We start from the raw sequence: 20,561 nt of genomic DNA, 5'->3' as shown, positions 1-20,561 counted from the left end.
GGCTTGTTGAAGGTAGTATATCATTGGAGGGTGGGCTTTTGAGGTCTCATAACGGACTAAACATCTGAAACTATAAGCGGCCTCAATTGGATGTTTTCTTTATAAGAGCCGTTATGGTCATGATGTCTCTTCACAGCAACAGGAACCCTAAAAGACACCAGACGGCCAGCTTCATCACTTTCTGCAGACAGACTCTGGTTCTTTCTCAACCACCTTGGAGAGCGGACACAGGAGCTCATGTTAGGCTGTGGCTTACTGTACCCGCTGTGGCTTAGAGATGACACTGACATCCTCTGTCTCGACTTGAGTAAGGTTCTCCCAGTGGTGGCCAGAGTAGACTGGGTTCAAATTTTCCCAGCTCTGTTCAGTGACCTCATAGTGATGGCCAAATAGGAATCTGCACACCACAGACACTGGTTAAGTGTTTTTTTGTTTGTTTGTTTGGTTTTTGGTTTGTTGTTTGCTTGTTTGTTTTTGGTTTTTTGTTTTGTTTTGTTTTTGGCTCCAAGATGATACCTAAGCATTTACTACCACACCATAGACTTGTCACAAATATCTTCACATCCCAGGACACTGTTACACCTTCTGAATTGTCTTAAATTGTGTCCGAATAAAAGTTGGGACAAAGGCTAGGCGGTGGTGGCGCACGCCTTTAATCCCAGCACTCGGGAGGCAGAGGCAGGCGGATCTCTGTGAGTTCGAGGCTGGGCTGGACCGATAGCCTCTGAAACAATACAGAGAAACCCTGTCTCGTAAAAACCAAAAACAAAACAAAACAAAACAAAAGTTGGGACAAAGATGTCAAAAAGGACCACCTGTGTTTGCATGTATTTGTACATATCAGGTAAATACGATGATTAAACACATCACCAGCCTTGCCCAGGAACCATATTCAGAACTTTCATACTGAACAAGGTCTGAAAATAAAGAGCTTTGATGTCTCTCGACTTCACCAAATCCACAAGGCAAAACCGGAGCCTCGGCGAGGACAGCCAGATTCTTGGCTAGCTCTGGAGAGAAACGCATGGAGGAGCATCAGCCTACCTGAGCTTCCATCTTCTCTCGAAGGGCCTGGAGCTCCTGGGCCTGCATGAGTCGCTCCTCTGACTCCTCATCCCTCAGAGACCCAAGGTGGGACTCAGTTACACTGTAGGACTGCAGCACCTTCAGCTTCTGCAAAAGCCAAGACTCGTTTCATCAAAGGGAGCCCTAGACATGACACTGGCTATCTACCTTACCCCAGTACAGAACCAGAAGGGTGACCGCCATCAAGAGCCTGTCCAGTCTGCCATCACGACCAACATGTGCAAACACTGCAAACATCCACACAAATCAACAGTAGAAGTAAGTACCCGTGGCACAAACAAATCCAAGTGTCATTTCAGTCCCAATGAGACTCTGCTGTCCCCAAGCTCCAAGCCTGCCCAGCTGCTGGCCAATTTCTTCCTAGGTTAGATTAAGCTGAAGAGAGTCACACTTTAGGGGCATATGAGAATCTCTGGCCCTGCAAGTCATGCCCTGAAGGTCCCTGCTTCTTACACACACACACACACACACACACCCTGGTGTCACCAGAAACAGCTGGTTTTGCACAATGTCTGATTCTTGTGGATTTCACATCATGCATCCTGGTCCCATTTATTTCCCCATCCCTTTATATCCGCCCTCTTCTCTTGAAACCTCCCACCCCCAGATAAAATAAAATTTAAAATAAAAACAAAACTAGCATACAAAGAAACGATCTCAGTGTGGCAGCTGCAGTGTGACAGTGAGTCACACAGCACAACCTGTAGTCCTTACATCTTCACTTGCAAGTGTTCATTGCAATGAGTCATTAGCCTGGTTCAAGGCCTCTGGCTTCTGCTACACTCTCAATACTGGGCCCTCACTGGGGATCCTCTTGGCTATCTGTTGTTTCCCTGTGTCCTGGAGATCCTGCAGCTTTGGATCTGCAGCTCCCGCCCCTTTACATGTTCCGGCAGTTCATAGATGAAATGGATGTTGGTGTGGGTTAACTCATAGCCCAGTTCTGGCCCGGGGTGGTAGCTGGGTTGGTCAGCCTGCCAACTTTCCTTATCGACAGCACCAGGACAAGCTCTCCAGCATTGCCCCAGCTAACTCACCCTCTGCAGCAGGCAGCAAGGAACAAGGCCAGTTCTCCTGCTCTCACGCCCTTAGGACCTGCTCACCCACTCCTACACCACAGGGTCAGCTCTACTGACTTCATGATTCTTGGGATAGCACTGTGCCCAGAGAAGAAAGCAGGCACAACTGGATCAAAGACAGAACTGCTTTCTACCTGCCCATGTTACTCTAACAAAGCCATGTCTATTCCTGCACATAACCCATGATAAGCCTTAATACAGTTTTAAGAATCTTTGAGCCTGAGTTTACTCAGTGTTGATAACTTTTCCCAGTCACTGCTTAAGCAATACCAGTACAAAATGTTAATCATTTCCCAGTGTGAGTATTTTCATTGGCAAACGCTTTAGCAGAGGCATGAACAACTGGAGGGGGGGTATGCCACCTCTGCCTTCTCTGCCACTGCTACAGCACACCACATAGCTGACTCTGCACTAGAGACCTCCATGCCCCGTATTTCCTGTTAGCAGATCCCCTAGCAGCTGCATCTACTCCATGTATCCTAATGTTCTCTCTGCAGTCAGGCAACACAGCCAAAGCGCTCACGTCTCTGTACCAGGAGCAACACTTTCAAAAGATACTTAGCTCTTGGCCCTCCTCACATCAAGATGTTGCCAGTAGTTTTGAAAACCATCTCACAATACTTTTCCAATGCTTTTAAATAGAATCTTACCCTATTTCCCCCAAAACTTAAAAAGGAATGAATTGACAAAATAATTATCAAACAATACTGATAATTTTATATCCAATTTGGTCCCTATACTTTAATAAAATGAAATAGTAAAATGTATAAAGGAGGTAGGGGATATAAAAACATAACATGAATAATCTTACAGACACACAAAAAATAAATGCAATCCTAGGGTGTTCCAATATTTAAAAAATGTTCTGAATCAGAAAGGGAGAGGAAAAGGATCGTGTCCTCATTTTCTGAAACTCAGGTTTCCTAGCCAAAAGTAATCCGTTGGCCCTTTATGAAGTGGTTTCTCAATAGTAGCCTCTATTCCAAATCAACAGTTATTTATAAATCCCTACTGAGCAGGCAACATGGTGGGAAGTACAGAGTTGGGAACATTGAAAATCCGAAACAATGGGTACAGAGCTAGTGAGCAGAGGGCCACACGGGAAGCAGCAGCTTGCCTTCCATGGAACATCACTAATCCAGCGGGGAAGGCTTGAATAGTTACAGATCACACACACACAGAGAGAGAGAGAGAGAGAGACAGAGACAGAGACAGACAGAGACAGAGACAGAGAGACAGAGAAAGAGAGCTCTCATTCTTATCCCTGTGATGGGAAGGCTTTAATAATTACAGATCACACACACACACAGAGAGAGAGAGAGAGAGAGAGAGAGAAAGAGAGAGAGAGAGAGAGCACTCTCATTCCCATCCCTGTGATGGGAAGGCTTTAATAATTACAGATCACACACACACACACACACAATTTTAAGAACAAATAAACAGGTTTACAACAAAATAATTTTGAAAAGCTTTTTGTGTTGGGTACCTCTTCTAGGGTAGAGTTCTGGTTGGCAACAGTTTTAAATTCATCCCAAAATAATTGTTTCAACTTGTCTATTTCTCCGTACAGCTTGCTTCGTTCTTTTTCTTTCCATTCATCAAACTTCTTTTTAGCTTCTATTTCCCTCTGACGACTCATCTCTATTTCCTACCAGAGAGAGACAGAGACAGAGAGAGAGAGAGAGAGAGAGAGAGAGAACAATTTAATCATTACTTCCACACTGTAGCAAACATTTTCCAAGGACCCACTAAGACCTCCTACATGTATAACACTATGGGGATCCAAAGAACTCTCCACCCTCAGTCCCTGTGGTTTAGACCCAGACTGGTCCACTGCTAGCATGTCCTATGTAAACTATAAATTTAATGAGGATAAGACTCATTTTCTCTTTCTTTACATCCTCACAACACCTGGTTGGCACTCAATAAACACCTGCTAACACAATAACTGATGAGCAAATACATGGAGAAATGAAGGCTCTCTGTAAATATTTAGAGCACACTCCCTAGACCCCCCAGCCTAGATTCTGGGCCTTTCAAAACTAATTAGCCAAAAACTGAGAGCCAACTCACACAAAACATTATATTCCAGTTCAGATGCCTTCAGCATCGCTATGCAGAAGACCATGACTCTCTCTGCTCCACTTTCAGTCACACAGGTCCTTTCCAGACGAACTATAATCACGCCCCACATCAGAGAAGGTGGCCCTCTCTTTCTGACTTCCAGCTCAGGGAAATCAGTGGGAAGTTGGGCCCCAGGAATCTTGTGCAGGGCAGGGTACAACACCCAGAGCCTCCCCACCTCTCCCCTGCACACCTACCTGGACCTGCCGCTGCCGCTCAGCTTCTCTCTGGGCCTCCAGCTCCCCCTGGGTCCACTGGAGCTTGGCCTTAAGCTCTTCCAGCACCTCCCCCAGTGGCTGCTCCTGCTTCTGCTTTCCTGGGGTCCACACAGAGACAGGAGCAAAGACAACAATGGGGTATTCCTCCCTCCGCAATCACACCTCAGTCTGAGAGCTGCTTTGTCACATAGTTCACCAGACGAAGAGCATATCCCCTACCTGTCCCTGGGTTCCCCAAACTGCAAAAGCAGAACTAGAACATCACTCGAGTGGGGAGTGTAGTGTAGTGTCAGAGTGAGATGTGACAACACCAAGTTCTTAGCACAGTGCCTGACATGACAGTCCCACAAATGCGAGCCCTAGGAACTGTTCTTTATTTTGACAGATGGACATGCAACTATTCAAGAGTGCTTCTCAGCCTTCCTAATACTGCATGTGACCCTTTAATACAATTCATCATGTTGTACTGACCCCAACCATAAATTATTTCGTTACTACTTCATAACTGTAATTTTACTACTGTATGAAATGTAATGTATATATCTGTGTTTTCCATTGGCCTTGGGCAATCCCTGTGAAAAGGTCATTCAATGCCCAAAAGTGGTTGCTATCCACAGGCTGAGAATCACTATATTAGAATATCAGATAGAGAATGAAATACAAAAGTACATTTAGTGGCTTTAAAACAAAAATCACCGCTGGGCGGTGGTGGTGCACGCCTTTAATCCCAGCACTCAGGAGGCAGAGGCAGGCGGATCTCTGTGAGTTTGGGGCCGGGCTGGTCCGACAGCCTCCAAAACAATACAGAGAAACCCTGTCTCGTTAAAAAAAAAAAAAAACAGAAATTACCAAGTACTCTTATTGAAAGTCAACCTTGGGGCTTGAGAGAGGGTTCAGAGGTTAAAAGCATTGGCTTTTCTTCCAGAGGACCCAGGTTCAACTCCCAGCACCCACATGGTGCCTCACAACTGTCTGTAACTCCAGTTCCAGGAGATCTGATGCCCTCTTCTGGTCTCTGTGGGAACCAGGCACGCATGTGATGTACATACATACATGCAGACAAAACATTCATATACATAAAATGTGTCTTTTTTAAAATATTTTCAAATAAACTAAAGGAAGCAAAAAAGCCACCTTTTCTTTGAAATAGGTACTGCACTCTAGGCAAGCACGCTGTAAGAGCTATAGCTTACCCACCACCACCCTCAGTTCAACATTTCATTTTAAGACAGGCTCTCACTAAGCTGCCCAGGCAGACCTTTCAATTCTCTTGATTTAGCCTCCTAAGTGGCTGGAATTAAAGGCCTATGCTACCAGACAGGTGGAACAAGCAATTTTAGAATGCAGAATTATTTGAGTTTAATAAAGTAATCAAGGGTAATTATAGACTAGAAGAGCTGGCAGCAAAAATTTCCTTAAGAACACATTTCCCTAGCCGGGCAGCGGTGGCGCACGCCTTTAATCCCAGCACTCGGGAGGCAGAGGCACGTGGATCTCTGTGAGTTTGAGACCAACCTGGTCTACAAGAGCTAGTTCCAGGACAGCCTCCAAAGCCATAGAGAAATCCTGTCTCGAAAAAACCAAAAAAAAAAAAGAACACATTTCCCATTACTGAGAAGAGAGATGGAAAAGTGATTAAGAGCACTTGCTGCTCTTCCAGACAACATGAGTTCTGTTCCCAAGATCTATGTTGTGTGGCACACAACTGTCTGTAACTCCAGCTATAAGGGATCTAACGCCCTCTTCTGGCCCCTTAGGCAAACGCACATACACACACAGCATACACACAGAGAAACATACACATAAGCAAATAAAAATAAATCTTAAAATAGAGAAAGAACAGTTCCTTGTCCTTCTAAAAGATACACACAAAGATTTACACATGAGAATGCTGACACCCCTGTGCCACACAGTAAGATTTTCAAGTTACCCAGATATTCTGCAGGACAATGTGGAAGAAACTGATGGTCACATCATGAATTTCTGTTCTGTCATTAAAATTTGTGTCTTCAAAGATGGTTTGGGCTGACAGAGCCCTGCCTAGTGTGCACAGTGCCCTCCTTTTGATCCCCATTACTTTGCATAAGCCAGACATGGTAGCATACATATGCAATCCCAGTATCCAAGAAGTGGAGGCAGGGAGATCAGGAGTTCAAGGCTAGCATTAGCTGCACTAAGCAAGTTCAAGACCAACTATTTAAACAACAACAACAAAAGTCATGCAGTGGTGGCGCACGCCTTTAATCCCAGCACTTGTAAGGCAGAAGCAGGTGGATCTCTGTGAGTTTGAAGCCAGTTTGGTCTACAGAGCAAGTTCCAGGAAAGCCAAGGCTGTAGCATATTCTCAAGCAATAGTCAAAAGGGATTTTTATATGCTTGCAAATATATGCATAAAAATACGTCAAAATAATAACTGTCAGTGATAACGCCCATTGTTTTTTTTCTTTTCCTATGTATCATCATGTAGATAAATTTCCATATCAAAAACATATTTTTACAAGAGACTGGTATTTTAAGACATAGACTTTTTCCTTAAATACTCCCCAATATCTACCTATGAAGAGATATATAAGTGCACAGTTGTATGATACTGCTTTAAGTTCTCTGTGTGTGTGTGTGTGTGTGTGTGTGTGTGTGTGTGTGTGTGTATGTCTAAGGACTGAACCTAGAACTTCACTTATACAATCATATAAGCAAGTCCTCTATTACTGAGCTATATTCTCAATTCTAAAAATCTTTTATTTTTAAGGGAATCGCAATAATGGGAAATAGTGATGCTTTCCTTAATGGAGTTTTTATATTCTATTATGTTTATTTTATTGAACAGATATTTCTGTTGCACTCACTTTATGAAAACAGCACAAAGCCTTGCTGCTCCTTTTGGAATTTGACATGGCAAAATTAAATAAAGTGCTTAAGTCATGATAAGCACCAGTACACAGAGCAGCCAAAGAACTGGTCTGACTGCTCATTTGCCCCATTTATGCTCACAGCCAGCCTGAGAGAGCTTCCAATGGGGCAGGGAGACTAAAGGCCGTTCAGAGCCACTGCCTACTCCAGTCACAGTGAAGGGTACAAAAATTCAGAGGCTGACCACTGTCATGGAAAGGGAAAAGCTAAAACTAAGCCTGTGTGTCGGGTTCCTCTTGTTCCCTACACAGACAAGACTGTACTGGGCTCCACATGGAATCTCTAAGAGGCTCTAAGATCAGGTTCATGCGTCTGTGCCACTCACCAAAACCTATCCCAGCAGCTCCCAGATGCTGCCCTGACTCACCGACTTCTGTCGTGCCTGCATGCCTGCGCTGGATGTGGCCCCGGAGAAAGGTGGCATTCATGAATGTCTTGTCACACAAATGGCACTACAAAGAGGGGAAACAATTGGAAAAGCTGGATTAGATCACCCAGACAGCATGGGACTTCCCTGTATTGAAAATCTGCCTCCGCAAGGCCCAAGGGCTGCCTCAGAAATAGAAATAGCTTGAAGGGTTGGGAGTGTGGGAGACCCTGGGTTCAATTCCCATCACTGCATAAATAAATAAAAAACATTGGGAAGGGAAGGAAAATAGGAACCCTGATTTCTAGTAGAATACAAGGCCAGTGAAAATATGTCCACCATATGTCCCAGCCCCTCTTACAACCAAATGCAACCATGTCACTAAATTCTAGTCATTATATATAAGCAGAAATAGTATATGCGATTTCTAAAAGGTGACTTTGTTTTAAGTCCTGGTGACACACACCTTTATTTAGAGTGCTCAGGAGGCAGAGCCAGGCAGATCTGTCACTTGCAGTACACGCACTGACACATTCTGCCCACTAGAGACTTAACCCCTAGTTGCAAGGGGAATGTAAGTTGGGTGGGGCATCTTATCTCTCCACCCTACACTAACAGCCTTGCCTCCAAACTATGAATCTCCTGAAAACCTCAACTAGCAAGACCTGTAACTACATTCTAGAGCCTGCCTGTGGGCAGGGTTAATGTCTCAACCTGTGTTTCTGGTGCAGTGGATTCAAGCGCTCAAGTGCTGAGCTGGTTATGAATTATTACCTGTCTAAACTATGAAATAATTTTTCTAAAATGAGACTGCCTCTACTATGCCTTGCCACACACTTAGTCAACATCCAAAGGCATCCATGCACTCATGCATGCCTTTACATGGCACACTCTGCATACATTCAAACTCTCCATCCTTGTACACATAAAAAAAAACAGATCTACTTTCCATACATACTAACATCCTTAGACACATATATTACATATGCCTCGTTCATTCACATATACATCTTTACATGCAGTCTCTACGTATACAGACATTTACATCCTTCCCCCCCTCAAAGACACACAGACATACATCATAAATACATCTTTGTATTAGACTTCTTGGCTGTGTCCACTGTGGTAAGTCAGTAGGAGCACACATTATACAACATGTATTCTACAGACACAGATATCATAGCCATACTTCCATCATTTGCATATGCACATTTAACACACTCACATGCACAGATACAAACCTCCCAGTCACACCTTCACACACTACACATACATCTTCTCCATGCACAAGAGTACTCTGTATACATAACCCTTCCCACTCATCTCTCCACACCCTTTCTACACTTGAATAACATAGAACCCAACAAGAATCCTCAGACTCTCAGAACGCTATCTCTAAAACCTGCTCATAACTGTTGACAATGGCCTCCAGCTGTCTCCTTAGTCCAAGGCAGTGCCAATCACCTGTCCTGGTGCCTAAGGTACACAGCTCAGGTTCCCCTCAGCAAAGAATCCTCACCGTGTGGTAGCTGTGGGCACCCGTCTGCAGAAGCAGCTGCTGCAGGGTACTGATCATCTTTCGCCGGCGCCGGCTCTCCTCCCGAACACCCTTGAGCTCATCAGCCTGGCGCCCCAGCTCCTGCTGCCCACGCTGCTGCTGGCCCAGGCTGGCCTGCAGCCGTGCTTCCAGCTGGGCCACACTGGCACTCAGGCAGTCCTGGCAGTGAAGCAGGTACTCGATGATGAGCTGTGCCAGCCGCAACACCTTGAGCAGCACGGGGTCCACAGGCTGCCTACAGTGGTTGCACACTTCTCGATCCAAGTTACAGAAGGTGACACCAGCAATGTTCTCCTGCAGAGTGGCTACGTCCAGCTCCCGGGCCACACGGTCCACGTCTACAGCGCTGATGCGCCTCCAGTCTATGCTCTCACGACGAGGCTGGAACTTGAAGGTGGGGAGCGTGTAAGCCCCCGACAGTGGGCCACTAAGGCCCTCAACAGTGGGTGCTGGGTACTGCATGGGCAGGAGAGGCTCTGGGCTGACCACGGGGGTAGAGTGCCAACAAGGCCACTGGCCAAGGAGCTGAAAGAGGACCTGGAAAATGGAAGTATCCAAGTTAGACAAGTTCAAATGGCTGTGTCTTCCATATACCTGCTCAGCCAAACTTTAAGGACACACAGTGAGTTGTCTGTATAAGAGCTACTCAGTACGATGCCCTGACTGTTGACATGGCAACAGTGTGGGAAGGCTAGGTGGGCCTTCCACTTCTCAGAAGTATGTATCTGAGTCCTCTGCCTTGGCCAAGTCTCTTCCTCTTAACCCTCCAAGGTCTGTGCGGGAGCTGGAAACCCACTTGGAAGGACTGTGGTGAGGAAGGAAGCCTGTGATACACCCAGCCCAGAGCCTGGCACACGGTGGGGTCCTCAGGAACCTTCTACAGACCCACTGCAGGACTGCCTGCCTGGCAACGAATTTTGTCAAGTGTTCAAGTGGGTTTTTCTGCAACACGACAGTTACTTGGGATAAAGTCCAACAACTCTTCCAGAATGGCAGAGCCGCCTAATGATCACAACAGTGCCATACCGCATTCTAGTAGAACATGTCTGGACTATATTTCCCAGTTTCTCCTGCAGTAAAGTGTGATCATGTGACCAGGTTATTTCTGGTGGATTCTAAGTGACATAATGTCCAGCCCAGTCAGTGGGCCTTAGGAAAGCCACTATGTCTCTGCACAGATTGTGCTCAGTCTATGATGGGCCTGTTTACTTGCTGCTTTTTCCCCCTACATTGAGGATTGCAGTTCAGTAGTAGAGTTTCTACCTAGCATTCATAAAACCCTGGTACATGAGGATTTATAATCCCAGGAGGATCATGAATTCAAGACCTGCCTATACTACACAGTAAGTTAAAGTCTGAGTAACTGTCAAAAAAAAATAATCAAGAGGGGCAGAAGCCTGGGGCTGTAGTTTAGTGGTAGAGCACCTGCCTTGCATGCACAAAGCCTTGAGTTGGATTACCAGCACGCACACACACACACACACACACACACAACACAACACACACACACACACCTTTATTTCTGGTCTAACATTAATACAATCACATTTAAAAAATAACTTAAAAATACATAGATATGGATCTCATTTGGGATAGTTGTCTATGAAAGACAGCAATGAGACCATGGGATAAATAAATGGATAGATGAATGACAGATAGCAGTGGTTAGATAGATAGATAGATAGATAGATAGACAGACAGACAGACAGACAGATAGATGAGCCTCACACAGTGTTCACTGGAGTGATTTGTACCTGTTCTGATTATGGAAAATGTGCACACATGTTGGTCACGTGATTCATTTACATGCCTGATTTCATAAGCACACATTTTCTAAAACAACCAAAAGCTACTGGCATTGACTACCTGTAGGAAATGCAAGTGGCTGCAAGATTTTTATTTTTTTGGTTTCTATGTCATTCAAAATTCCTCCCATTATCACCTATTAATTTTATTATTTTTTGAACTAAAAAAATATAGTTTCGCCCTTGCAGACTGAGAGTCTAAGATGAGAAAAGGTACACACTTCCACAATTATCAAATTCTTTCCAGCCTGTGTGATCCAGTTATTGAAATGCAATCCAAGAAAAGTGTCTTAGTTTATCTTTCTTGACTGGGTTTGGAGTCACCTAGGAGACACACTTCTCATCTTGTCTATCAGGTGTTTCCAGAGAGTATTAACCTGGGAGGGAAACTCCACCCTGGATATGGGTCAATCCCCTGGCCTGGATAAGGCAACATTCTCTGCTTCCTGTCTGTGGAAGTGGTAGTTAGCTACCTCATACCCCTACTGCCACGCCCACCCCCCCACTATAATGAAAGCCAAAAGAGACGTTTTCTTCTATTGCTTTTGTCAGACATTTGCTAAGACAATGACAAAATTAACAACAAAAAAGGTCCCAAAACTCTCGAAAGAAAGGAAGTGGGACTAGATTAGCAGAGAACAGGCTCTAGGAAAGTCTCTGTCCCTTTCTGAACTGCCTTCCTCTGGAAGAGACAGTGGCAATGACCAGGCCAGCTTCACCAGTTTCCAAGGGACCCAGGGACTATGAGAATGGGGGGGGGGGGGGGGAGGCTCAGGGGTAATACCAGCATGCTTCATGCAATCTCTACGCATGAATCTACAAATAGATATTTTACACCTAGCAAATTATGCACCACACGAGGAAGGAGAGAGACAACACTTATAGGTTCCAGAGATTTTAATAAACCACCACATAAGCAAGCACTGATCCATCAGGGCTACAGGACCAGGACTCCAGAGCCTTGTTTCTCCTGACAGTCCCAAGTAGGGGCAGAGGTAGGGTTTATAATCACAAACATTTGTTGCCAAGTTACAGTTACAATTTTCACCAATCAGAAATCAAAGATGAGAGGCATCCTTGTGTGTCCCATCATTGTCAACCAACATATGTGCAGGCCTCTTAGCCCAATCAATCAGATTCATTTGTTCCTTCTGTTGCTAGGACCAGCGGTAATGTTTTTGAGAGTTAAAGATGCATATCCACTATTTCTATGGTTTAGGGAGAAGGTTTGTCATCCATTGGAAAGTTCTCGATTCCCTTGGGGCTTGGGATCCTGACCTTTGTTTCACCCTCCAGGTAAAATGAAGTCAGAAGCCAAAATGGCAGTGCTTAGGCCAAGGTGCTTTTGGCTGCTCCCTTCAGATACAGTACCATTATGCCAACTCCACAAAAAATCAAACTGGAGTCTGGATAGGATGTGTGGTCTGCCTCAACAAAAAAAAAAAAAAAAAACAGAGCTGAACTGCAGATACATGTTCACATCCCTCCAAAGTTTGTGGGCCTGAACTATTCAGCTGTGGTAGGCTCTCCTCTTGAAGTGTTACTTTGACTTTACCTTTAAGCCTCTAATTCATTCATTCACAAGTCTCCCTTTGTTTACTGTATACCTGCTTGGGCTTAGCACAGCAGCTAGCATTGTGAGTACAGTGTCCTGCATTAACCACACCCCTGCTCCCTACCTTGGGGTTCAGTGTAGCTCCTTGCTGCCACTGTGCTGACTGCAGGCCTCTTCGGTTGATCCTCAGACTGGACACAGGATGCCCTGAGCCTAGCTTTTCAGTTTCATTTCTCAGATACTCTTCCAAAAACAACACCATCCGGCATAAGCATCCCATCACCAGAAGTCCAGTATATTTCTATCCCATTCGATGTGTCAGGTTGCAAGCAAAACAGGAGTTGTGTGACATGATACTCACCATGCTTAGCTCCAAGCTGCAGCCTCACCACCAGAGCCTCGGAGACGACTGCTCACAACAAGCCGTGCTTCTGAGCAACAGCAGGTTACCAGGCATGCTGTGCATGCACAAGGGTAACAGGACACCTGCTTCCGGTCCTCCCAGGCCTGAGAACCTCACTCTTTAACTATTTAAGCTTTGGCCTCCGGTGTTTGCCAACAGTCCTCTCTCTAATGATAAGGCCACAGCTCTCCATCACCAGCTCTCTCCACTCTCTCTGAACACTCCCGTCAGCCTCCCTGTTCAGCAAATGATAGGCAGAGTGCAGGTGCCCCTAACATTCATCTGCTGTTCTACGTAAGACCCATGTCTCATTGCATTCTCCTAAGGATGAGTTCATATGCCTACTGATTCGGCTACTCTGCTCTTAACTGAGCCTTAGGCTACCTCCAAGTTTCTTTGCTCAGGTCCCTTCTGCCTCTTGTGATTCCTGGATCCAACTGCTTAGATTTCAAACCCAAGTTCCAACTGTGCCATGAAAGTGGCATTAACTACGTGAAACACTAGGTAAGACAGACACCTCAGCACATGCTTGATGATAAACTGATCTCTGCCTCTGTGTCTGGGACTCAGTAAAGCTGTGGTTCTCAGAGCCCTCTGCTCCCTGAGCCAGTTCCTAGTTCATCACATGAGAACATGTTAGAACCCAGAACCAGGGCTGGGAGTCAGCCTACTTGGTAAGATGTCTGCCCCCAGAAGTATAAAGACCTGCATTTGCGTTCCCCAGAGCCCACATAAAAGCCAAGCAGGATGGCAAGTGCATGTAACCCCAGCATTAGATGGGGGACAAACACAGGCAGATCCCTGGAATTCGGTGACCAGCCAATCTAGCCAATCAGTGAGCTCTGGGTTCAGCAAGAGACCCAGTCTCAAATCGCCAAGGTTGAAGGCCCACAAGATGGTTGGTTGATCAAGTAAAGGACATGCCTCATAATTCTGATGACCTGAGTCAGATCCCTGGGACCACATAAATGTGGGAGGAGAAAACTGATTCCACCAAGTTTTCCTCTGACCTCCATGGGCATGCCCTATCCCCTCCTCTACATCACACACACACACACACACACACACACACACACACACACACACACACACACACACACACCAGCAAGTACCAGGGCAGAGAGCAGTAGAGGAAGACATCCTCTGCAGTGGAGTGTGAAGGATTATGGGGAGAGTGTTTCTCAAAACAATTCTTAGGGACTAGGGCAATGGCTCAGCGGTTAAGAGGACTGGCTGCCCTTCCCGAGGACCCAGGTTCGATTCACAGCACCCACATAGCAGCTCACAACTGTCTGTAACTCCAGTTCTAGGGGATCTGACATCATCTTCTGGCCTCTGCAGGCATCAGGCAAGCATGTGGTGCACATACATACATTCAGGCAAACACTCATACACATAAAATAAATATATAAACACAAAACAAAACAATTCCGGAAGAGCTGCCATCACACTCTGAGTCATGGAGACTAAAGATGTTTGCCCAAGGTCCAGACGCCTGGATTCAAGCAGCTCAACTCCCTCCCGGGCTCTCAGCCACTGTTTCTGCAGCTCCTCAGGATACATTACCCTGTGTCACTGCCTTCTGTCCCTGCTCAAGATGAACACATCCTTCAAGGCTCTGCCCATCTTGACTGTCACCAGAAATCCCTCCCAGGCCCAGAGTCCAAATTTCCTGGCTCTTCTCTAGGACCCCAGAGCACTAAGCATTCATTCTGGTCCTTGTCAGCAAATGACTCCTAAGCCCTTGCAAAGGGCCAGCACCTAAAGTCAGAATAGACGGGACCCCAGACACTGGATCCTGCCATTTTGAAGGAATGAGAGGGGCCCAGCTAGGCTGTCAAGACAGGGCTTCTCAGCTTGTTCTCCTGGTGTCTCAAGCCTTTCTTTTCACACCCTAAGGAAACTCCATAAACGCTGTGAGGGGGGACCCCACTTGCTTACACAGCACTCTCAATTCATGAGGTTTTTACTGCACCCCCGAAGTATCACTCCTATCTCCTACGACTCTAGGAGCAAGTCTGGGGGTCCTGGCTTCAAACAGTAGGCTAGAAATGTGGGAGTTGGTACAGATGGTGAACCGATGGCTGCAACCGTTAGTTACCAAGCACCTAAGTCTGAATTACACCAACCGACCCCCAGTAAGGATGGCAGTGATGGCATACAGATGATTCAACAGGTTGCTTTTCACTGTGGAAATACAGTACCTGAGATTCCTTGAGCAGAATGGAAGGGCTGCCAGGGTTTGCAACAAATCATGACAGGAGCACTGCTGGAGACCTTAAATCCTCAGTGTACCTCAGCTCCAAAGCCTGCTTCCTGGTAAGGACAGGTAGAAGACAAAGCTACATGAGCATGTTGCTGGTTACCAAGAAACCACACACCCCAGGGGCTGGGACTCGGGCCTGCTCCAGACTGAGTTATCAGCAGACTGTTTTCCCACATCTGGGAACAGAAACACAAGGGAGAGGTGATTCACCACCATTAGGAAATCTGAGGCTGTGTTACCTGTATCTACACGTTTTGATGGGGTTCAGGGAAACTCCCCAATCCTACTTCACTCTCATGAGCCAATAATCCAAGTGGAGGCTTATGCTAGTATTTCAAGCTTGCTCCACCGTGAGAATGTTCATTTCCCCCTGCAGCAATTCCACACTCAATGGAGGGGGGGAGAGGGAGGGAGGGAGGGAAGGAAGGAAGGAGGAAGAGAGAGAGAGAGAGAGAGAGAGAGAGAGAGAGAGAGAGAGAGAGAGAGAGAGAAAGGAGAAAAGAGAAAAAGAAAAAGAAAAAGAGAAAATTTGTGGCAGTGTTTACTACCTCCCAAGTCAGTGGTCCCGTGAGGAGAAAACAAATCCTGGAGGCTGTTTGGCTCTGCCAAAGATAATATTCACAAAATTGCCCAAACATCTAATTCTTTTTTCATTTAAATTGCATCTACACATCTCACTGTCTCTTTTTCTTCCTCAAAAATGAAACCAAGAGGAAAGTTCGGGAAGTGCCAGGCTTCTAAGGGCCTGCAGGCAATCATTTACAAACTTGCCCTGGCTTCCAAGCTAACTTCACAGTGCCTGCCCTGGGGAGCTCCAGGCTTGTCATTAGCGCTAATTGTCATGGCTGCCAAGGAAACCTTCCCACAGTTTGCAAACAGGCTCTCCACACACCAGAGGCAAGGGAGTGCTGGAGCCCCTGATGGAAATGGGGGGGGGGGGAGGATCTGGGACTGCTGAACACTATCACAGACCCTAATCTAGATCTTAAGAGTGTCTTGTTTTATTACATAAACATTTTCTTAAAAATTAAGAAGTAGCCTAGGGGCTGCATCCACTCTTAGAACTTCCAAGCAGCAAAAGAGAGATTCACTCCCAGAGGCACCAAGATCCCCGCTCTGCCCAGCAACTTTACAGTGATTTCCTCTTATCTGCTTGTTGCTGTGGGTGTGCTGGTAGGGACCCAATGCAGGGCCTTGAACATGCTAACCATGAGCTCTCCCACCAAGCTATGTCTCCAGCTCCGTGGAGACACTTTTTAAAGACAGTACCAGAAGAGCACTTACGTGACCCCTGTCAGGTCAACCAAACTCCAGGGCAGGCCCTACTCCCAAGAGTAGTGAGACAACTGGACTTGGGGAGGGGGGTTCTCAACATTGAGTGGGGGGAAGTGAGGGTGGAGAGGGTGGAGGAGTATGATCAGAATACGAGCAGGAAATTCTCAAAGAAATAAAAATATTTATAAAAGCTTATGGTGAATTTTTGTCACACACACAAAAGATTTTTTTTCTAAAAATGGAGGCAGAGCCTTAACCAGTGCCTCTTGGGAATATCTCAGAGAAGAGGAATAGGACTGGCATGACAGAAGTGTCAAGAACAAACAAAAGCTGCTTCCCATCGTTAAGAAAACAGACAGGCAGACTGTTCCAGTGTTTCATGTCTATTAAAGTGTTGTTGCCTCCTAGCAGAACTCCCCATCTTTAGTCTGGGCCAGACCCCTCACTAGACTTCCCAGGCCTGGTGAGAGGCAAGTGGTTGGTCAGCCTTGGTTGGCCACAACTGCCCCTTTCTGCAAAGTGGCCATGGGACATTACCAACTGCCTACCAAGTGCTCCCCTTCTCCGCTTGGGGTTCCAGGTAGCACGGTGAACCTTCTGACAAAAGTTCGGCTCTCCGGGGGCTGCGCAAGAGGTTCTTCTGCTCCCAACCTGAGACACAGCAGGGGGATGGCCAGGGAGATGATCGCCGGGGTTTGGTGCTAGTTTTCACCTGCCTGTCCACACCTTGGGCAAGGAAGGGGGAGGTTGTAACCATCTTTCTCTCAAGAGACACAGCACTTGCTCACAGGCAGATGGAGGAGGCAGGGTTAGACCATCTCACACTCACTAGGCCTGGCCTAATTCCTGGAGACAGGGCCAGGACAGCACAGGCCCTGGGCCCTTCAGGATCCTTTGTAAAGGCAGTCCTACCCAGGCCCCGTCCTCTGCTCCTGGCTCGTACACTCTTCCCTGTACCCACCCAGTCTTCCCGTGGACTTCCAACCACATTCACTTCTGATCTCTAATGCTGTGCTCCTGCTAAACTTCAGCCCGGGACCGGAAGCGGAGGAACTAGAGATGCCAATGTTTGCTCAAAATTCATCTTGTTAGAAACCGACCCCCAGCGCCTTCTCTAAGGACTCAGATGTCAGCCCCTCAGATCACTTTATTGTTTTCAAAAACTCCATTCCCAAGACCACCCTCCCAAAGCAGACGGGGTGGGGGATGGGGATGAGTTGGGTGTCAGTCATCCTGTTCCGCGCCTCCCCCGAGCATGCGAGTCCTTCGCCGTCAGGGCACCTCAGTCCAGAACAATCCGAGGCCGCTGGGATGGAAGCACAGGGAGCGGGACATCGTGAGGTGCCCTCGGCCACGCAGCTCGGGTTCTGGCTGGGTGACCCAGCCACTAATGTTTAACCTGCGCGCGCAGCAGCCGAGTAGCTCTGCCTGGAACCTCGCTCTGTCCGGCGGCTCCCGGCTGGATTCCAGGCATATTTTTCCGGGGAGGCCTGGTTCACCCTGGGGGGTCACCGAAGCAGAGGGGAGCAGGAGGTATGGGGAAGGTGCCACGTCCTCACTCACCCCACCAGCGGATCCAGACTCACCCCATCTCCTGCAATGCAGCCGGAGGATGCTGCCAGCCACGCGGACACTACCAGCTGAGTGCAGGGATCCTGCAAGCCTCTCCCCGCCAACAGCTCGGGGCCCGGGGTCTGCGGTGCCTCCCACCCACAGCAGAGGCGGAGCCTATCCCCAGCTCCCCGGAACAGCTATTTTTAGAGCTGTAGGGGATGTGGGGAAAGGAGGGAATGCCTCTTTGACTCAGTTAAGAAAATCCAGCATCCAAGTTCCCAGGCCTTGATGAACTGCAGGCCGGTCTCCCTTGTTGCCCTCCTTTCGCTTCCATGTCTCACCAATGGCAGGATGCAGCCACTGTCCCAAGGTAAATGGGCCAGCTGCTGCGGCCTCTCACCCTCCGCGGGTAGCTCTGCAAGCCTGACAAACTAAAGAGATTTGGCCAAGGCCCACATTAGGAGACACTTCAGAGTGTTCAGTCTGATCAGATGGCAATCACCCGGATCCCGGAAAGCTGGGGCAGGAGCTGGAGGGAATCACTTTCTCTCTCCTGATTTGGGTCCTGCTACCTTCTCGTTGGGTCTCATTACTTTTCAGTTCTGGGTGGTTTTGTTGTATCTTAGGGCCTTCCTCTCACCACAGCTTTAATATGCCAAGCTCCGCATCTTGGGACCGCAAGGACGAAAGTACTGGAAATAAGTGTTGGCAAGGGTGGGGGAAAAACTCAGATTTCTCTGTGATGAAAATGGTATTGCTGCTGTGGAAAACAAAATGGTGACTCCGCTGGGAAGTTGCTTTGGGTCGCTGAGAAGTTGCTTTGGGTCGCCGTATCATTCAGCAATTGTCATGTTGTGGTGTCTTGAATTAGAATGGTTGCCATAGGCTCATATATTTGAGTGTCACCAGGGTGTGACGCTGTTTGGAAGGATTGGGAGGTGTGGCCTGGTTGGAGGAAGTATGTCACTCGGGGGTGGGCTCTGAAGTTTCAAAAAGCCCTTGACAGACCCAGTCTCTCTCTCTGCTTGCAGATCAGGATGGATCTCTCAGCTGCTTCACCATCAAGATGCTTTCTGCCATACCCTCTGTGATAGTGGACTAAGCCTCTGAAATTATTAATCCCCCAATTAAATGCAATCTTTTGTAATAGTTGCCGTGGTCATGGCACACTAGTGTTTAAAATAGCACTATTTGACTGGCAAGATGGCTCGTCAGGTAATGGACTTTGTCACCAAGTCTGATATCCTGAGTTGAATTCCTGTAACCCACATAGTGGAAGGAAAGAAACAACTCCTGAAAGTTGTTTTCTGACATTTGAGCACACACACACACACACACACACACACACACGTAAAATAAAATAATAGCATTATTCACAACAGCCAAAATATGGAAACAATCCAAGTGCCCATTGACAGCTAGTTGGGTAACACATGGTTTATACATATAATGGAATATCATTCATCCTTAGAGAGAAAGGAAGTACCAGCATGTGTTATAACATGCTATAACCTGAATCAGCTTCATCTTTGTCCATTTGGATGACTACAGATGGGACAGGAACTCATTCCTATGGCTTCTGGAAGCTTGGAAGTCTAAGATCAAGGCAAGAGCAGATTCCCTCTTTGCTGAGCACCCATGGAAGGGTCTAGTCATGTGCTGGAGAGTCCTCTATTAGGGCACTGAACCCATCTGTGAGGACTCTGCTCTCATGGTCCAAGCACTTCCTGGAGTCTCCATTCACAATAACATCACTGCTGTTGTTTGGTTAGGTTTCCCCCAAGGTCCCTAGAATGGTCCTATTGATAGTTGGCGGAATATTTAAATGATGGAACCTAGATGGCAGACTTCAAGGTATTAGGTAGAGGCCTTGAACGTGATAGTGAGACCCCAGTTTCTGCTTTCCTGTCGTGGGGTGAGAGATTTCACTCTGCTGTAATGTATGGCCACAAGCCTAAGCAATGGGACAAACTGTTCTGCCCCTATTGAAATCTCCAGAACTGGGAGCCAAAATAAACCTTATTCTTTTTACATACTGATCTTACATTGACCAAAAACTAACAGATATGCAAAGTAAACAAGCTAGTCATAAAAGGAAAGAGTTGTGTGATTCTATTTACAGGGTGTCTTAGGGTTTCTATTACTGTGATAGTTATCTCAACGCACCATGACCACAGCAACTCTTATAAAGGAAGATATTTAATTGGGGCTGACTTACAGTTCAGACAGAAGTTTAGTTCATTGTCATCATGTTGGGAAGTGTGGCAGCATTGCAGGCAGACATGGGGCTGGAAAGGTAGATGAGAGTTCTATATCCAGATTGTCAAGCAGCAGGAACAGAAAGTGACACTGGGTCTGGCT

At 46.7% G+C, this 20,561-nt stretch overlaps 1 protein-coding gene and 1 long non-coding RNA gene across 5 annotated transcripts in view; one reads left to right on the top strand and one right to left on the bottom strand.

Annotated features, from left to right (window-relative positions):
• The window catches only part of Dzip1l (DAZ interacting zinc finger protein 1 like), a 36,154-nt gene extending 17,794 nt beyond the window's left edge, over positions 1-18,360 (bottom strand). The window contains exons 1-7 of one of the 4 annotated variants that reach the window (XM_040739868.1): positions 18,233-18,360; positions 15,310-15,421; positions 9,304-9,879; positions 7,785-7,869; positions 4,487-4,605; positions 3,652-3,813; positions 1,045-1,173 (exon numbers count right to left, since the gene is read on the bottom strand). In XM_040739868.1, coding sequence (XP_040595802.1) covers positions 1,045-1,173; positions 3,652-3,813; positions 4,487-4,605; positions 7,785-7,869; positions 9,304-9,804 — 996 coding nt within the window. In that variant the 5' untranslated portion in view covers positions 9,805-9,879; positions 15,310-15,421; positions 18,233-18,360. The other 3 variants (XM_040739869.1, XM_040739867.1, XM_040739866.1) reach the window with 3 other exon arrangements.
• An 82-nt stretch (positions 18,361-18,442) lies between these two features.
• LOC121137513 lies at positions 18,443-19,349 on the top strand. Its single transcript, XR_005874777.1, has 2 exons — positions 18,443-18,570; positions 19,232-19,349. It is a non-coding gene; the product is annotated as an uncharacterized LOC121137513 (long non-coding RNA).
• The last annotated feature ends 1,212 nt before the right edge of the window (positions 19,350-20,561 follow it).

This window comes from Mesocricetus auratus, unplaced genomic scaffold, assembly GCF_017639785.1.
Source record: "Mesocricetus auratus isolate SY011 unplaced genomic scaffold, BCM_Maur_2.0 Super-Scaffold_100691, whole genome shotgun sequence".
NCBI lineage: Eukaryota > Metazoa > Chordata > Mammalia > Rodentia > Cricetidae > Mesocricetus > Mesocricetus auratus.
Note: the sequence above shows the minus strand (reverse complement) of the source record. Positions and strands in the feature narration are given on the sequence as shown.